General features: G+C 39.6%; 1 protein-coding gene and 1 long non-coding RNA gene across 2 annotated transcripts in view; one reads left to right on the plus strand and one right to left on the minus strand.

The window, feature by feature from the left end:
* The window catches only part of OLFM3 (olfactomedin 3), a 65,939-nt gene extending 59,577 nt beyond the window's left edge, over window positions 1-6,362 (minus strand). The window contains 1 exon segment of the mRNA XM_037404089.1: window positions 6,053-6,362. Coding sequence (XP_037259986.1) covers window positions 6,053-6,121 — 69 coding nt within the window. The 5' untranslated portion in view covers window positions 6,122-6,362.
* LOC119155422 overlaps window positions 1-12,385 on the plus strand; it is a 214,201-nt gene extending 201,816 nt beyond the window's left edge. Inside the window, exon 3 of the long non-coding RNA XR_005106722.1 lies at window positions 12,235-12,385. This is a non-coding gene — a long non-coding RNA (uncharacterized LOC119155422). The remainder of the gene's footprint in view (window positions 1-12,234) is intronic.
* The last annotated feature ends 1,685 nt before the right edge of the window (window positions 12,386-14,070 follow it).

The following is a 14,070-nucleotide window of genomic DNA, read 5'->3' on the forward strand; positions in this document are numbered from 1 at the left end:
TGTTTATCGCCTGTTTTTTCTTTTTAGCAAACTCAACAAAAACATCATTAATGTCAGCATGGAGTACATGAAGATTGATGCCGTGTACTTTGAGAGTTCTTAATAGATCTCCCTGTGATTGCATTAAGATAATTTCCTCTCAGAAAAGAAGAGTCAGTAAAAATACTGAAGGGGGAGAGTTTTGGAGTGGTTTTTTTTTTTTTTTTTTTTGGTTGTGTGTGTGTGCAGGAACCCCCTTTTGAAAAATGAGGTCAGATCAGGTGAACAGTAAATTTTTCTGTTCTGCAGTTGCACCAAGTGCACACTTACTAGCTGACCACGTGGAAAGTAGTGCACACTGCATCCTTATGTTAAATTAATACAATCTAAGCCCTTTGATCTGTCAGAATTCTTGAAATACATAAAAATATTTACCTCTAGAATGTTTTCCTGTAGACTAGTCCAAGTATTTTAAGAGTAATACATACTGCTACTGTATTTCTGTTTTCTACTGGCTTGGAGGACTAAGAATTCTGCTAGTTAGGTTCTTAGGTCGAATGATTAATGTGTGCAGAAACATGCTTGTGTCACACATCTTGGTTTAAAAACATGTGAATAATAGATCTGGTCTGGAATACTGATGTATGTTCTTTCTATTTTTATCCCACTTAGGCTTAAATGCAAGAATTCCTGAAATTTTCAGTTCATTTCTATGTTTGAGAAGTTTTCCACCTGTTTCTGAATATTCTTCATGAAAACAATTCTGTATACAAACCCAGGCACACAAAGTCCTCCCTTTCTCTAGGTTTCATCTTAGGCAGGAAATCCACTGCCTTGTGGAGTGAAGCAGCAGGACGGAGTGGTGTTCTTTTGAAAGATGGTCTTTGAGAGAACTGCTCCCAGACTACTGCTGCACAGATTTACACAAGGCTTTTGAATTTTACCTGGCTTTCGGTGAAGATCTAGTAAGAATGCCTAAGTGATACAGGAAGCATTTTTGTTAGTACTACAGTATTAAAAAAGGGGATTTCAGTCAACTAGACTGGACCCTCTGTGAGGACTCCCTGTTCCTTTCTTAATAGGCCCCTTATGAACTTCATGGATTTGAGCTTGAAAGTTATAACTTAAATCTGTAGCCAACTGGAAACACCATTTTTAGAGCTATTGTTAAATGCTGGTTTAATAGCTCTTAGACTGTATTTCCTGTTCCTGACAGTCAACTTTTCTGCTTCAACTTTTTCTTCTTCACATATTTTACGATTTGTTCCTGCTTTATTGGCTTACAACTTGAACAAATACAGAAGAAAAGTGGACGTGCCCAGTTCCCTGAAGGCAATATACTTCTAATGGGAAATACTCAGTATATGTATACACATCTGTGTGTACATATACTTTTTTTTTTGAGATTATATATGATGTATATAATCAGTGCATTCAAAGAAGCAACAGTCATTAGTAGTGAACAACACAGGAATCTTTTTAGCTAGAGAAGGAAAAGGTCTCTTCACATAGCCTTTAAAGACTGTGTGGCATCTGATAACACCACAAGAGTTAGCAGTCATGCAGATGTCACATGCATGTTTTTGCATAGTGTTTTCAAATACCTTCATATATGTTACTTAAAATGATGTAGTGAATTCCTTTGTGATTTTATATAACATATGGTGGATGTGTGTCACTGAGTGTGGATGAATAGGAAATATGTGAAGCATCTTTTTTTCTGGGACTCAAAGGTTAGAAGACACTGTATTGACCATTGCAGGAAGAACCAGTAGTGTTAACAACAGTCTTTGCTTTTTACCCATTGATTGAATTTACCAGATTGAGAGTAAAATAACTGCAATGACACCTGGGAGAGGGCCCAGGGTATATTGACAGCAACAGGATGTTCTTCAATGGCTATTGAATCATGTTGCTCAGAAATGGGAGAGCAGACAGGAAGCAAGAGTTGACCACATTCAGCAATTAATGATTTATAGCATTCTTAAATCATGCAGGCTAAATAATTATATATGATTTTCCTATTGACTGAATTCTAATACTGTAGGTAAAAGGGTAAATTAATTTCCCATATAGCCGAGATTTCCCTCCAATTTTGCAGTGCAAAGTAGTACTATGAGTCATATTTCCAACAAAAATAGTGTATTGTGGTAACCCTTGTATTTACATAGTATTCTTGTTATAAATTCTCACAATAGAGATTAATTTGTATTGCAAAGTAGCATTAAAGTAGCATGCTCTTCCTACTGACAAGTTCTTGAAATCTGGGGAAAAGTTTTTATTGGCTAGTTGTGTAGTCTGATTATGGGTGAAAATTGTAGATTTTTAAAATCTAGACACACAGCCATTTCAGAGATCAAAATACAAAGTTTAATTAAGCATTCAAAAATAGATTACTGGTTTCAAATTAACTTTTATTATTTAATGTTAATATTCCCAAACATCCTATTATCCCAAGCAATGAATACCAGATAAAGAGTTGCTTTCTGTAACTGTCCTTAATGATACTACACTTTGCTTATGTTTGGGATTGTACTCGGCAGTCTTCTGAAACAGTTTGGGTTTTTTTCTTCTGAAATTCAAATAATTGAAACCCAACAGATGTAGGACCATACAGCCATCATAAAAGTTAAACGCAAAAAGTTAATGAACTGCATTGAAAAATGAACATATTTTCCAGATCTACTTAAATGCTCAAAATTTAACTTCAAAAAAGCCATCTAGACTTTGAAAACCGCTGAGCTTGATTTCTATGTAGAGCAGCATTACATCACTATAAAATGCTCATTTGTTTATACTATGGTGATTATCAAATGGTGGCCAGCAAAAGCAACCCTTTTAAGAGAAGTCCACTTTACATACTATGAAGGTCACTACATAAAACTCTAGGCTTGCAGAAAAGCAGCACACAGATGCCACCTAGCAGTAACTCTTAGAAATTTCCTAGTATGTAATAGTTTCTTCTTTCAAGATACTGCATTTAAGTGTAGGAGAAAGGAAAGATTTTATATTCCAAGTCCTTTCCCTATAGCTGGCTTCCTGCTGAATATCTAGCCAACCTGCCAGAAATAAAATTTTACTGAAATATATTATAATGAATAATTATATTTTCTTCCATTTTTCTATGTAAATACAGAGAGAAATCAGAATCACATTAACAGATATAATATTTAATAAGTCTTGTAAAATTGATATTCTGTAATTAGCACTGAGAGTGTTTAAAATTAATCAGTAGTGAACTGTCTTCCGTTTCTTAAAGAAGAATTTCCAGAGGTGGTCAATAATTCTGTAGCATGCTTAGCAGGGGGAAAAAAAAGAAGAATAGAAAAGCATGGGCAATAAATTACTATGGTTGAAATAAAATCCTAATGTTCCAGAGGTTTAAGAATAAAGTACGTATATATTTTTGTTACATATTTTACCATAAGATGGCGATACTTAAACTCTTTACTATCAGAAAATAACCTGGTAAGTTTAGCGTAAAAGCCCTGCCATAATAAGGGTGCCTGTGGACAGCACGCTCCTGTCAGTGATGGCCTGGTACTATATCAAAGCTTTTTTTCCCAGGCATTATTTTAAAGTAGTTGATCAGTAAAATAAGTTATTACTTGAATAGTAATTATGTAGGACATGAATAGGAATGTATTGTGTATACTTTGAAATGCCTGATGTGATTGATTTTCATAAGCTGAGTAGTTTGTGAGTGTCAAGGGCATGTAAAAAGTTGTCTGTATAGTCATGAGCATATTGCACAATTCTTTTTGGAACAGAGAGAATTTAACATCCCCTTGTTTCCTACAATTAATTTCATATGATATATTTGCTTCCCAACCTGCAGGGCAGAAAATCATTATTCCACTTCAATTTAGCACAAAGCAAGATAAATAACTGAGCAGTGCTTCCATTTCTAAAGTGGTATTTCAGTCACAACTTGTACTTATTTGCTAAAAAAGCCCTGCAAACATTTTTACATGTCATTTTTCACAGGCATACAAAATCTGTTGTTCATAGTCAACAAAACTAAGTATCTGCCATGTGGCATCTTTTGTGTGCTTAATGTGGTGTAGCATCTTAACCAAGGATGGGAGTAACCATTTGATGTCATGTTCTTATTTCTGAAAATCCAGTTTAGCTCTGATAAACATCAGGCTTTGATTAAGGGCTCTTATTTTTGCATAACCTTAAGGACTTAGAGCTTTCTGGCTCATGACCCCTTGACAAAGTTAAAAGAACCTGCAACGAACATTTTAATATCCCTGGAAATGTCACAGAGAGTGATGAATAAAAGGCCGTTTTTATGCCCTCTGCACAGGATGCCACAGCAAAAAGGGCTAGAAGCAAAGTTTCAGAAGTTAATTTATGCCATTTCAGTCCAGTGGCTCATCCTGCGGATGGTGACAGAAATATGATATGGAGCATGTCTTCCCACTGTTATTTTGGGGCATATCTCTGACACCTGAACTGAAAGAAGAATCCTGCCAGCTGAAGCCTGTTTGCTGGTTATACTCTTCTGTGGATAGACAGTGATACAAGTTTTGCTTTTCCTGCTTTCCACAGTCTTTTTTTAAGTCTCTTAACTTTAACAGATGTGTTTATACACATCTATATATGTGTGTTACATATATATATGTGTGTGTGTGTAACAGAAGATAGAAAAATGAGTGTGTGGAAACCTGTAATTATAACGTGACCGTGTGTTGCTGTTCACCCAGATGTGGAACTCCTGGGTAGTGCCTGATGAGTCTCTACAGATACAGCAACAGCTGATACTTTCAAACAGCTGCTGTTTAATAACATTGATATAATTACTTAGCTAATTTTATTAATCCTATATCACCTCCTGCTTTTTTGAGTTTTCACTGTATCTTACTGATAAAAAGCCTGTGAGAACACTGCAGCTATAAATCAGATTTCCACTGAATTGCTTTTTAAGTTCCATGTTGATATTTTTTAAACAAGAGGAACATCTCTTCCATATTGTTGGAAATGCAGTACCTATTTGTGTATGTGATTAATACCTTTATTTTAATGGAAAGAAACCTGCCAGAAGACCTGAGCATTGCCTCATATGGTAATAATGCCTCATAATGATACCTAAACAGTATCATTAAAATGACATTCACCAACAGACAATATACATTGTGGCAAAACAGTAAGGACCACTGCCGGTAATGGACTGCAATACTATATGAATGTTTTCTCTTGGTACTTTTTAATAACGCCGACAGTTACAAGACTGCATGTCACAAAAAGACAAATGAGACAAGTTGTACATCTATAAGATGCAGCACTACAGGCATCTGCAGGCCTAGGGGGGGGCTTCAGTCATTATTGCTCTTAAGTGCTATAGTGCAATTCCGATTTTTTTTTAATGGTTTAACCTAAAATCACCTTCACAAGCAAGGCTGCATGGCGAAAACACATTGTACTTTTGGCGTTATTTCAGTATCTGCTGTGATCGTTTGGTGACCCGAACGCGTTTAAAGATAGCGGAACGCTGCAGCAGCCTAACGGCGCTAAATAGGGCTAAAACCAGCGTCTGCACGTGACGCCTCCGGTTCCACTCCAAGCAAATCTGTTCCCAGCCGGAGTCCGTCCGTCCCTGCTCCCGGGGCCCGGCTGCTTCCCCGGGCTGGTGCAGGCTCCGGGCACCGCCGGCCTCAGCGCCTCGGCCCGGAGGAACGCCGTGCGCTCCCGCCGGGCACCGCCGGCCCCAGTCGCAGGCGCGCCCCAGCCCCGAGCCCCCGCCGGAACTTCTGCGGGGGGGCCGGGGGCTCGGAACGGGGGGCGCCCGCTGCAGCGTGCCCGCGCCTGCGGCCCCTCCGCCCGCTGGCACCGCGCCGCCCCGCGCAGCCGGTAAGCCCGGTACCGGGAACGGCCGCTTCCGCCACGGACTTTCCCTCCCGGCCGATCGGGCGACCAAGGACACGCGCCCGCCGCTGCCCACGGCCGCCCAGCCGCCCGGCGGAGCCGCTTCGCCTGCTACCGCATACGCCGTGCGCGGGCCGGCGCCGCCTGCCTGGCTGCGGCCACGCCAACTTGCGCACCGCGGGGGCGCCCGGCCGGCGCCTACCTTGGACGGGTCGAGGCCGGCCAGCAAGGACAGCAGCAGGAGGTTGAGGATGTTGGCGGGCGCCCGCATCCTGATCCCGGGGCTGCCTCTCCGCGCCGCTCCGCTCGGTCATTCACTCCGCTGCTGCTGCAGCGCCGGCAGCCGCGCTCTCTGCCCGCCCGCCGGAGCCCGAGTGGAGGCGGCAGCCGCCCGGGGGACGCTCATTCCGCGGGCGGCCTCGGCGCGGGGAGGGCGGGCGAGGACGACGCTGCCCGCGCTGCCGGCGCGGCTCCGCTGCCCCGTCCCACCCCCGCCCCTCCCCTCCGCTCCCGGCCAGCCCACCGCAAAAGTTTGGGCCCGGGCGACGGCGGCGCGGGGAGCGGCGGATGTGACATCACCGCCGCCGCGAGGGAGCCGCGGGCGGGGGGCTGCTGTGGGGCGGCCGCGGGCTGAGGAGAGGCGCCACCCGGGCGCGCCGCGTCCCTGCGCCCGAACTCGGTGTTGTCCCCCGCCGGCAGAGGCTCTTTGCTCCGCGGCGGGCCCCGTGCCGCCGGGCGCCGCTCCGCCGCTGGCTGCGGGCGGGTAGCTGCGGCTCTCCGGCCGGGCGCACCTGGAGAGGGGCCGGCGGCTGCGGTGGGGAGCCGCGGCGGCGAGAGGGCGCTCAGAGGAGCGGTTGATTTTTTTTCTAGGGGATCTATCCCGCCCTTTCACTCTCCGCCTGGAAAGTTGATTCAGGGCTTGGCTGAGCCCTGGTGGCGGGGAAGCCCCCGCGCTGCCTTGCAGCTGGGCTGCGGGGGGCCGCCACGTCTCCTTGCTGCGGCCGGTGGGCTGTGGTGGGAAGGCCCGTACGGGGGGTGGGGGCAGGTGGTTGGCCCTCCGGAGGGCGTGCTGTAGCTTGCAGTCAGGGCTTTCCTTCTCTTATCAGTCATCACATTTGTAGCCAGCCGAGGCTCTGGGTGGCCTCCTGCCGGCCCGTGCAGCGGGTCGTGGTCACCCTTCGGCAGCTCCAGCTGGGGAGGTACCGGCAGGGGTGTGGTTTGGCTTCCTCGGGGCTGCACCTTCAGCACACCTGAGTGTGCCCCGAACATAAATCACACTTTAAACAGCACCACTCTGTTAGCACGGGCAAAGTATGTTAGGGTTTCAATTATTTTCCCTTACAAGATTCAAGTTCCTGATCTACGGTCAGGGTAACCTGATTTATAAGAGTACAACTACGATTATTATAAATTATTTTTTCAGCTTTGCATGTATTTGCATGTATTAGCTTTACAGTTAGCAATGTATTTTTGTCTTGATTAGATTAGATCTGGGGTCTACATTGTGTACTTTTTCAGTAGCTAGCACAGATAGGCTGACACTATTGTGGATTTTTAGGTGCTATGTAATCTTAACAAAGAGGAAAAATATCTTTAAAGAAGCACAACTAACTCTAGTGTAAAAAAACCCAAACAACCCAAACCAGAAATCCAAGCTCGGGAGGGTGTTTTGGTCGAGCATCTATTAGGATGAGTACGGACAGGGCATGGTTTTCTAACTTACTCTCTCCAAGTCTATGAGATTGGTGTCTTTTGTCTTCAAGAGTCAAGACTGCTGCTGAAAGACAAATAGAGCAGAAGCTGTTCTGCCCACGTGCTATCTGAAAAGATTGCATATCCTTGGCATAATGTTCCCAGATCAAAAATGCCATTTTTTCTTGCAGTGATTTATTATATTTTTGAGTTCTGAATTTCTTCTAGGATTAAAATAACCAAATTTTTGTTTGAGTGAATCAAAATGTATGTTTTATGCTAAGATGACTTAGAGAAATCCCCTTTCGGTCAGCAGCATCTTTTGCAAAGATATATTTCATTTCCATGGAAGGAAGGTCTATGAAACGTGGTTCCTTACGACAAGAAAATGAATTACAGAATTTATGAGTGAGGCTCTGTTGACATCCCAGGGTCTAAAATGGAAATGAGAATCCCTCTGATACAGACTCTATTGAGAAAGATATAGAAAGAAGACTAGTTTAGTGTTTGGGGTTTTTTACCTGTAAAAAAAAAAAAATGTGAAAGGTCTATTTTCTATGAAATACCAATAAAAAATAAAAAAGGATAGTTGCAAATATTAGTATGGATCCTGTTATAAGTAATGGTACCAAAGCACTGGAAATCTGAGATTCTCCAAAGGACAAAGTGAACGGTGTTTCAAAGAAACAATTTCTTATGAAGAAAGAACTTAAATTATAAAGCCACAAAGGCAGGTGTGAAGGTATTTAGATCTTTTCTGGAGTACTTCAATGACTAGTTCTCTCGTTCTCCCTACCTTCATTTTCACCACACTTTTTCTCTCCTTCATTTTTTTATTCTATTATGGGTAAAACTGGCAAAATGTGTAAACTATTATATCAATTACAGCATGCAAACTTCTTGAAAAGCTTCAGCGATGCGGTGTGTTTGGTCACTTCCTGATGCTGCTTGGAATATCTGTCTGTGAAATCAGTAAAATATTGAAGAGTAAAGTTAAAAATAAAACAAATGATTCCCCAGGCCCCTGAAAAATGTGAGACTTCAGATCTCCTGAACTCCTCAGATAGTTTTATGTGTTACAAACTTATAATTTGTTTGATATATGAAAAGGTACCACAACATGTTTCAAAAGGATGGCATAAAGTGACCTAATTCTGTGCCACTTGATTTTAACAATCCATTAGGAAGAAAAATAAAAGATGTATCAGACTTACTCCTCCACCCTCTAGCAACCTGAAAACTCATTTTTTTGTCAGAAAAGACTGTCTGAAGAGCAGTGAGAATCACTAGCAATTAGTACTTGAAATAATTTGGCTTGTTAAAACATATCTCAAAAATTAAACAAAATTCAGGTCCATGTGAAGCTTTTATTTCTGTTATATACCCCAGAGTGGCAAAGCTGATTCTGAAGATCTTTAACAAAGCTTTTAATAATGCTTAAAACCTATGAAATTCTATGTGAATTACTTTTTTTTTCTGAATTCTTTGTATGGAGATGACTGCAGTCAGGGTAAAATACTCAGTCATGAGAGGAGAAGAGAGATATCAGAAGTTTTCCTGCAGGCATCGGTGACAGTATTAGCAAAATGGAGCCATGTGGAATACAGCTTGTCTAGATAGTGAAGGATATTTTCAGTCTGTAGTTAAAATTATAACAACTTCTTTTTCACACCATATTGCAAGACATACTGCTAGCAGTTGGAATAAGATACTTGTTCACTTGGGTACGCTGGAAACTGAAGTTGATAAATTGCATGTAGGTGCTGAATTATATATCAGTCAGTTCCAAGTTCTGCAACCTGAGTTTGACAGCGTGAAAGTACTGACGGGAGCTGTGATAAAAGACAATGTATGTATGCATATGTAGAAAGACAGTCTTTAAATGATTTATAGCAGGTCACATCTGAAAACTTTTTAATTGCAGTGCTATCAAATATTTTTTCTAGACAAGAAAATTTTTCATGAAATCAGCCATATATTTACGCTGAATATGTCATGGGTGTTGAATCTTCTACTAAGTTAGGAAGGTGGTTCGGTTTTGGAATTTTAGGCATTCTCTGTATTTATTATAAGGATGAGAAGTTTAGGGAGTTGGGAAGAGGGGCTGAACACTGACTTATGGACTTTAATGGAGTTGAAATGTCCTGGGAGAGCACAGATGTGTCTTTCATTACAGACGCAATTTCGGTATTTCAATGAAACTAACAAGAGAGAAGGATGAGAACAAAATTAGGCTATCAATGATACAGAAGCTAAACTTTTATGATGGGTATTTTATTTGATTATGTTTGTAAGGAATGTGAGAGAAACAGAATGCTTGAACTGTTCTTAGATCAGGTGAATAGAAAAATCAGTAGAATACTAATCCATTTAATTTAGCCATTGAAGAGTATGTAGATGTTAAAGTACAGAGATATTGCAGATATGGGACAAAATTCAAGACTACTGTAAATCATTAAATCTGCTTATATTTGGGTAGATTTTGCCATCAGATTGAAGTATACTTTATAGTTATCAGTCATGTAAGAAGAGTCATTTTTGGAATCTGTCAATACTACAATCTCACTTCCTAATCCACATTGCTATATTAGTTAGTTACAAGGTTGAAATGAGGTTTTGGCAGCGTATTTTATCAGCGTAACTGTCCTAGTGGTGATTACTAAATAGAATTGTACAACTAGGTCAACACTGAGTATTTTTTGAAGTCCTGCTAATACCTGAAAAATGTATTTTGTTTTTCTGTATGTTATCAAGATTGAAAGGTAAATAATTATTAAAATAAATCTAGCAGTTGATGTGTTTCCTAATCCCTGCTCTCTTAAAGTGAATATTTTAAAAGAACTTTTGTTACTCAGGGTTTTTTTAGGAACTCTTCTGTGGAAATTACCTTTGTATATATCTCTGTAAGAGTGCACTGAAAATAGTTAAACTTCAGGTTTCTGAAGAACTGCAATACTAATGCTATTTCCCCATGAGCTTACTCTACATGCAAGTAACTGTGAATCAGCATAATTGTTACTGGCTTCTGTGAAGTATACAAAGCTGCACATGACAGATGTACAGAGATATTTAGGTACTGGGTGAAGTGGACAGGTTTAATAGAGAACCAGTGAGTCAGGCACCTCTGTCAGATCTACAACTCTTTCTCTAAAACTGATCCGTATTTAGAATTTACTTTTGTTAAGTTTGACCTTAATTTAAATTGGTGAAGAAACTGCCCTAGTAAAGTGTTACTAGGTATTTACAGTTCATATGAAATACAAAAAAGGCATAATTCTGTGGAAATATGTTTTACATAAAGTTAATAGGAATATCAGTATTTGTAAATATTTCTATAAAGTTATTCAGTTTTCTTGGTTTTTCTTTCAGATGTCATTTAGGCTTTTTTTCCCCAGGACTTCATTTATGCATCGAAAACAAATTGGTGAAATAAATACTCTTTCTCTTTCTGGCCTTTTAGGAGTTATTACTTTAGAGCACCGTATGGTTATAGTCTTTTCAGATTCACAAATCAGTTAATATATTACTGTATAAGTAGAAATGAAAATGTGTAATTAAAGATTGCATAAGTTTGAAATGTAGGAATGACATTCTTCATGAAAGTGACAGAATATATGAAGAATGCTTACCTATCAAAAATGCTTTTCCTAGAAGGTTATGGAACAGTGCTCGCAAGCTCTCTGATATTTTCCCCTTCCTATATGTACAAGTACAATATGACGTATCCCATCAGAGTAGCCTGTACATGTATTATTGGTTATGCGGGACATAACTGTAAATATAGTTACACTTAAGGCTTAAGATTCTCTTGTAAAAGATCACAAATACAGTAAATGTATTCTTGATGAACTCTGATGTTCTTACAGTGCCATGATCACGTAGAATAAGTGAAACTTGGAGAACTAAGGTTGAGATGTTTTATTTCAGAATTCTAGTGCAGATAGTAAAATCTAGTCAGTTGTTTAATGGAAATTGGTTGGGCTGGCAGATTTTAAAAATAAAGAAGGTACAATTACTCAATACGAATAGCAATAATATAATTTTTAAACAGTAAAATATTCAGTTGGCATAATTTAAAATTGAATATTACCTCTTAAAATCCATAATTTGCAGCCTGTCAAGTCACAGTTACAGTTGAGCTAAGTAGCTGATGATCAGAAAATTAATTCCCTAGCTAACTCTTAGAAATTTATAGTGTTTTAATATTAAATATTTCTTCTAATTTAGAACATAATATACTTTGCAAATAGACACTGCAATAACAAAGAGCAGTATGCTGTATGATGACACATATATTTATTTTGATAGTAATTTTAATTCTCTAAATGTTTATATGCAAGCAAACCTAGTTTGTGTCTCACAGCATATGTATGGATATTTACTGACCGAAATGTCATAGTAATGAGGCTGCTTGCAATATTTCTGTGTAACAACATGATGTTTGTGGGAACTGAAAGGACTGGAGGGCATCCTCAATTATTGATCATTAGGGAGTTTCTGGGGCTCAGAATCTCACACGTGTGGCTCTCAAAATAATAAAAATAATAAGTAACCACTACTAGAAGTTCAATTGCAATACCGGTCTTTGTCATAATCACTTAAGGGCACAAGTACTTAGAAGAAATACTAGGTCATGACTATAAATTATGGTGCAAATATTCTGATGGATTTTATGTTCTGTTCTGTTTCAAGGTTGTGAATGTTACCTTCATCCCTGATATTTTTCCCCAAATGAAGAAATCAGTATATCTAGTATCTCACACCTGTCTTCTGTGCAGAAATTTCTGCTGGAATGGAGAAAGAAAAGTTTGCATAAGAACTTGTCGCAAAGCCAAATGCGCTTAAGAGGTAGGTGTTTTCTGTAATACAGTAGTTCATTGCTTTGATTTTTAATCTGTTTCAGTTTTTAAAAGAACCTAGTAGTATGGTGCTATTTGTGATACTAGTGCAATATTCCTGGTTCTGTCCCATATAGCCAAGACGTATGCTTTTTACAGGTGATGACATAAAGTCAGGCACTGGTATGATAATCTTTTTTAGTTGACACATATTTGATATTTTAATTCCAGCTGGATGCTAGAATATAACTAATCTGAAGAAAGTAATTGTCTAAGCTGAAGCTTACTGGCATTCCCCTGGTGTTTCTGTAGGATTAGATTTTGAATACTGATGTAGGGTTGTGGCTGTGAAAGTATGTGTTAGTATTCTCTCAGATCAGTTTAAATAGAGAGACAGCTTTTAAAAAGGCAAATGTTAGGAAAAGAAATACTTTGAAAAGGTATTTTGGTTTGCTTCCTACAAGGTTAGGTTCTAAAGTAAGTGTTTCTAAAAAGTAAATTGATGTGTCTCTTGGCCATTATCAAATAGTATCTGCTCTTCTTAATCTGTGAGGAGATTATCCAGGTTATACACTAATTGTCATGAATGAAGAGACCTCCAAACTAGCTTCTTCCAAGTCTCAAAGTGGTATAGGTGTGCTCTCTTAAGAGTTGCACTGGGTAGACTTCACTTCTCAGCAAATTCTGCATTCCACAATGTACATTTTGTTTTCTATTTTCTCATTACAATATCAGATTTGGGAGACCATAACTTGCATGTAGGATGTATTATCCTTTTTTAATCATTTCCATTTGCCCAGTGTTATCTCAAATGCTTGAGAGTTGGCTCTCGTTTTGTTTTGATTTTACTCCTGTTGCATGGCAGCAACAGAGGGACAGATGAAATGATTCAATTCATTCCAATTCCACTCATTCATAGCTTTGGCTAAGATACTTGGTCAAAGTCTCTCTTCTTTAGAGAGGAACGTTTAAAAAGATTTTCTTCAATTTTCTGCAGGATATCAGCCCATCTGTAAATTCTAGAGGGAATAACTGGATTAAATAATCTATAGTAAATAATTGTAAGAAAACTATGCTTTGAATCAAAAGGTCATGTAATCTCATACTGTGGTTTACATTCCAGTAATTTTGTTGGGTTTTGGATAGCTATCCCTCATTTACAACTGGTGTATCTGAAAAGTGAATCATATCTACAATATCTGATATTCAGGAAGTATAATAGCTATAAACGCTACATGTTGCAAGGCATAAGGAAACCTTTTTTTACCATTAGGACAGTCAAGCACCAGAGCACGTTGCCCAGCAAGGTAGTACAGTCTGTATCCTTGGAGGTTTTCTTGAACAGATTGAATAAAACTCTGAGTAACCAAGCCTGACTTCACAGCTGACCCTGCTTTGAGCAGCAGTTTGGGCTGGAGACCTCCTGATGTCACTTCCAGCCTGAACTATCCTATGATCCTGTATGAATGTGAACAGTGGTGATCTGCACAACTAGCTTGTCTCTTCTGCTGTGTGCAGGACTTGGGAGCTGCCAGTCTTGCCCCTCAACATATCTGGGAAAAAATAGGTGCTTTATTTCCCATCAGTATATATTTTCTGACCAGTATGATCTATAGTATATAGTTTTAGATGTATATATGTGCCTATATATAGTTTTAGACCAGTTTGATGTGAGTTTTTATTTACAGGA

The sequence above is a fragment of the Falco rusticolus genome, chromosome 11 (assembly GCF_015220075.1).
Source record: "Falco rusticolus isolate bFalRus1 chromosome 11, bFalRus1.pri, whole genome shotgun sequence".
Lineage (NCBI taxonomy): Eukaryota > Metazoa > Chordata > Aves > Falconiformes > Falconidae > Falco > Falco rusticolus.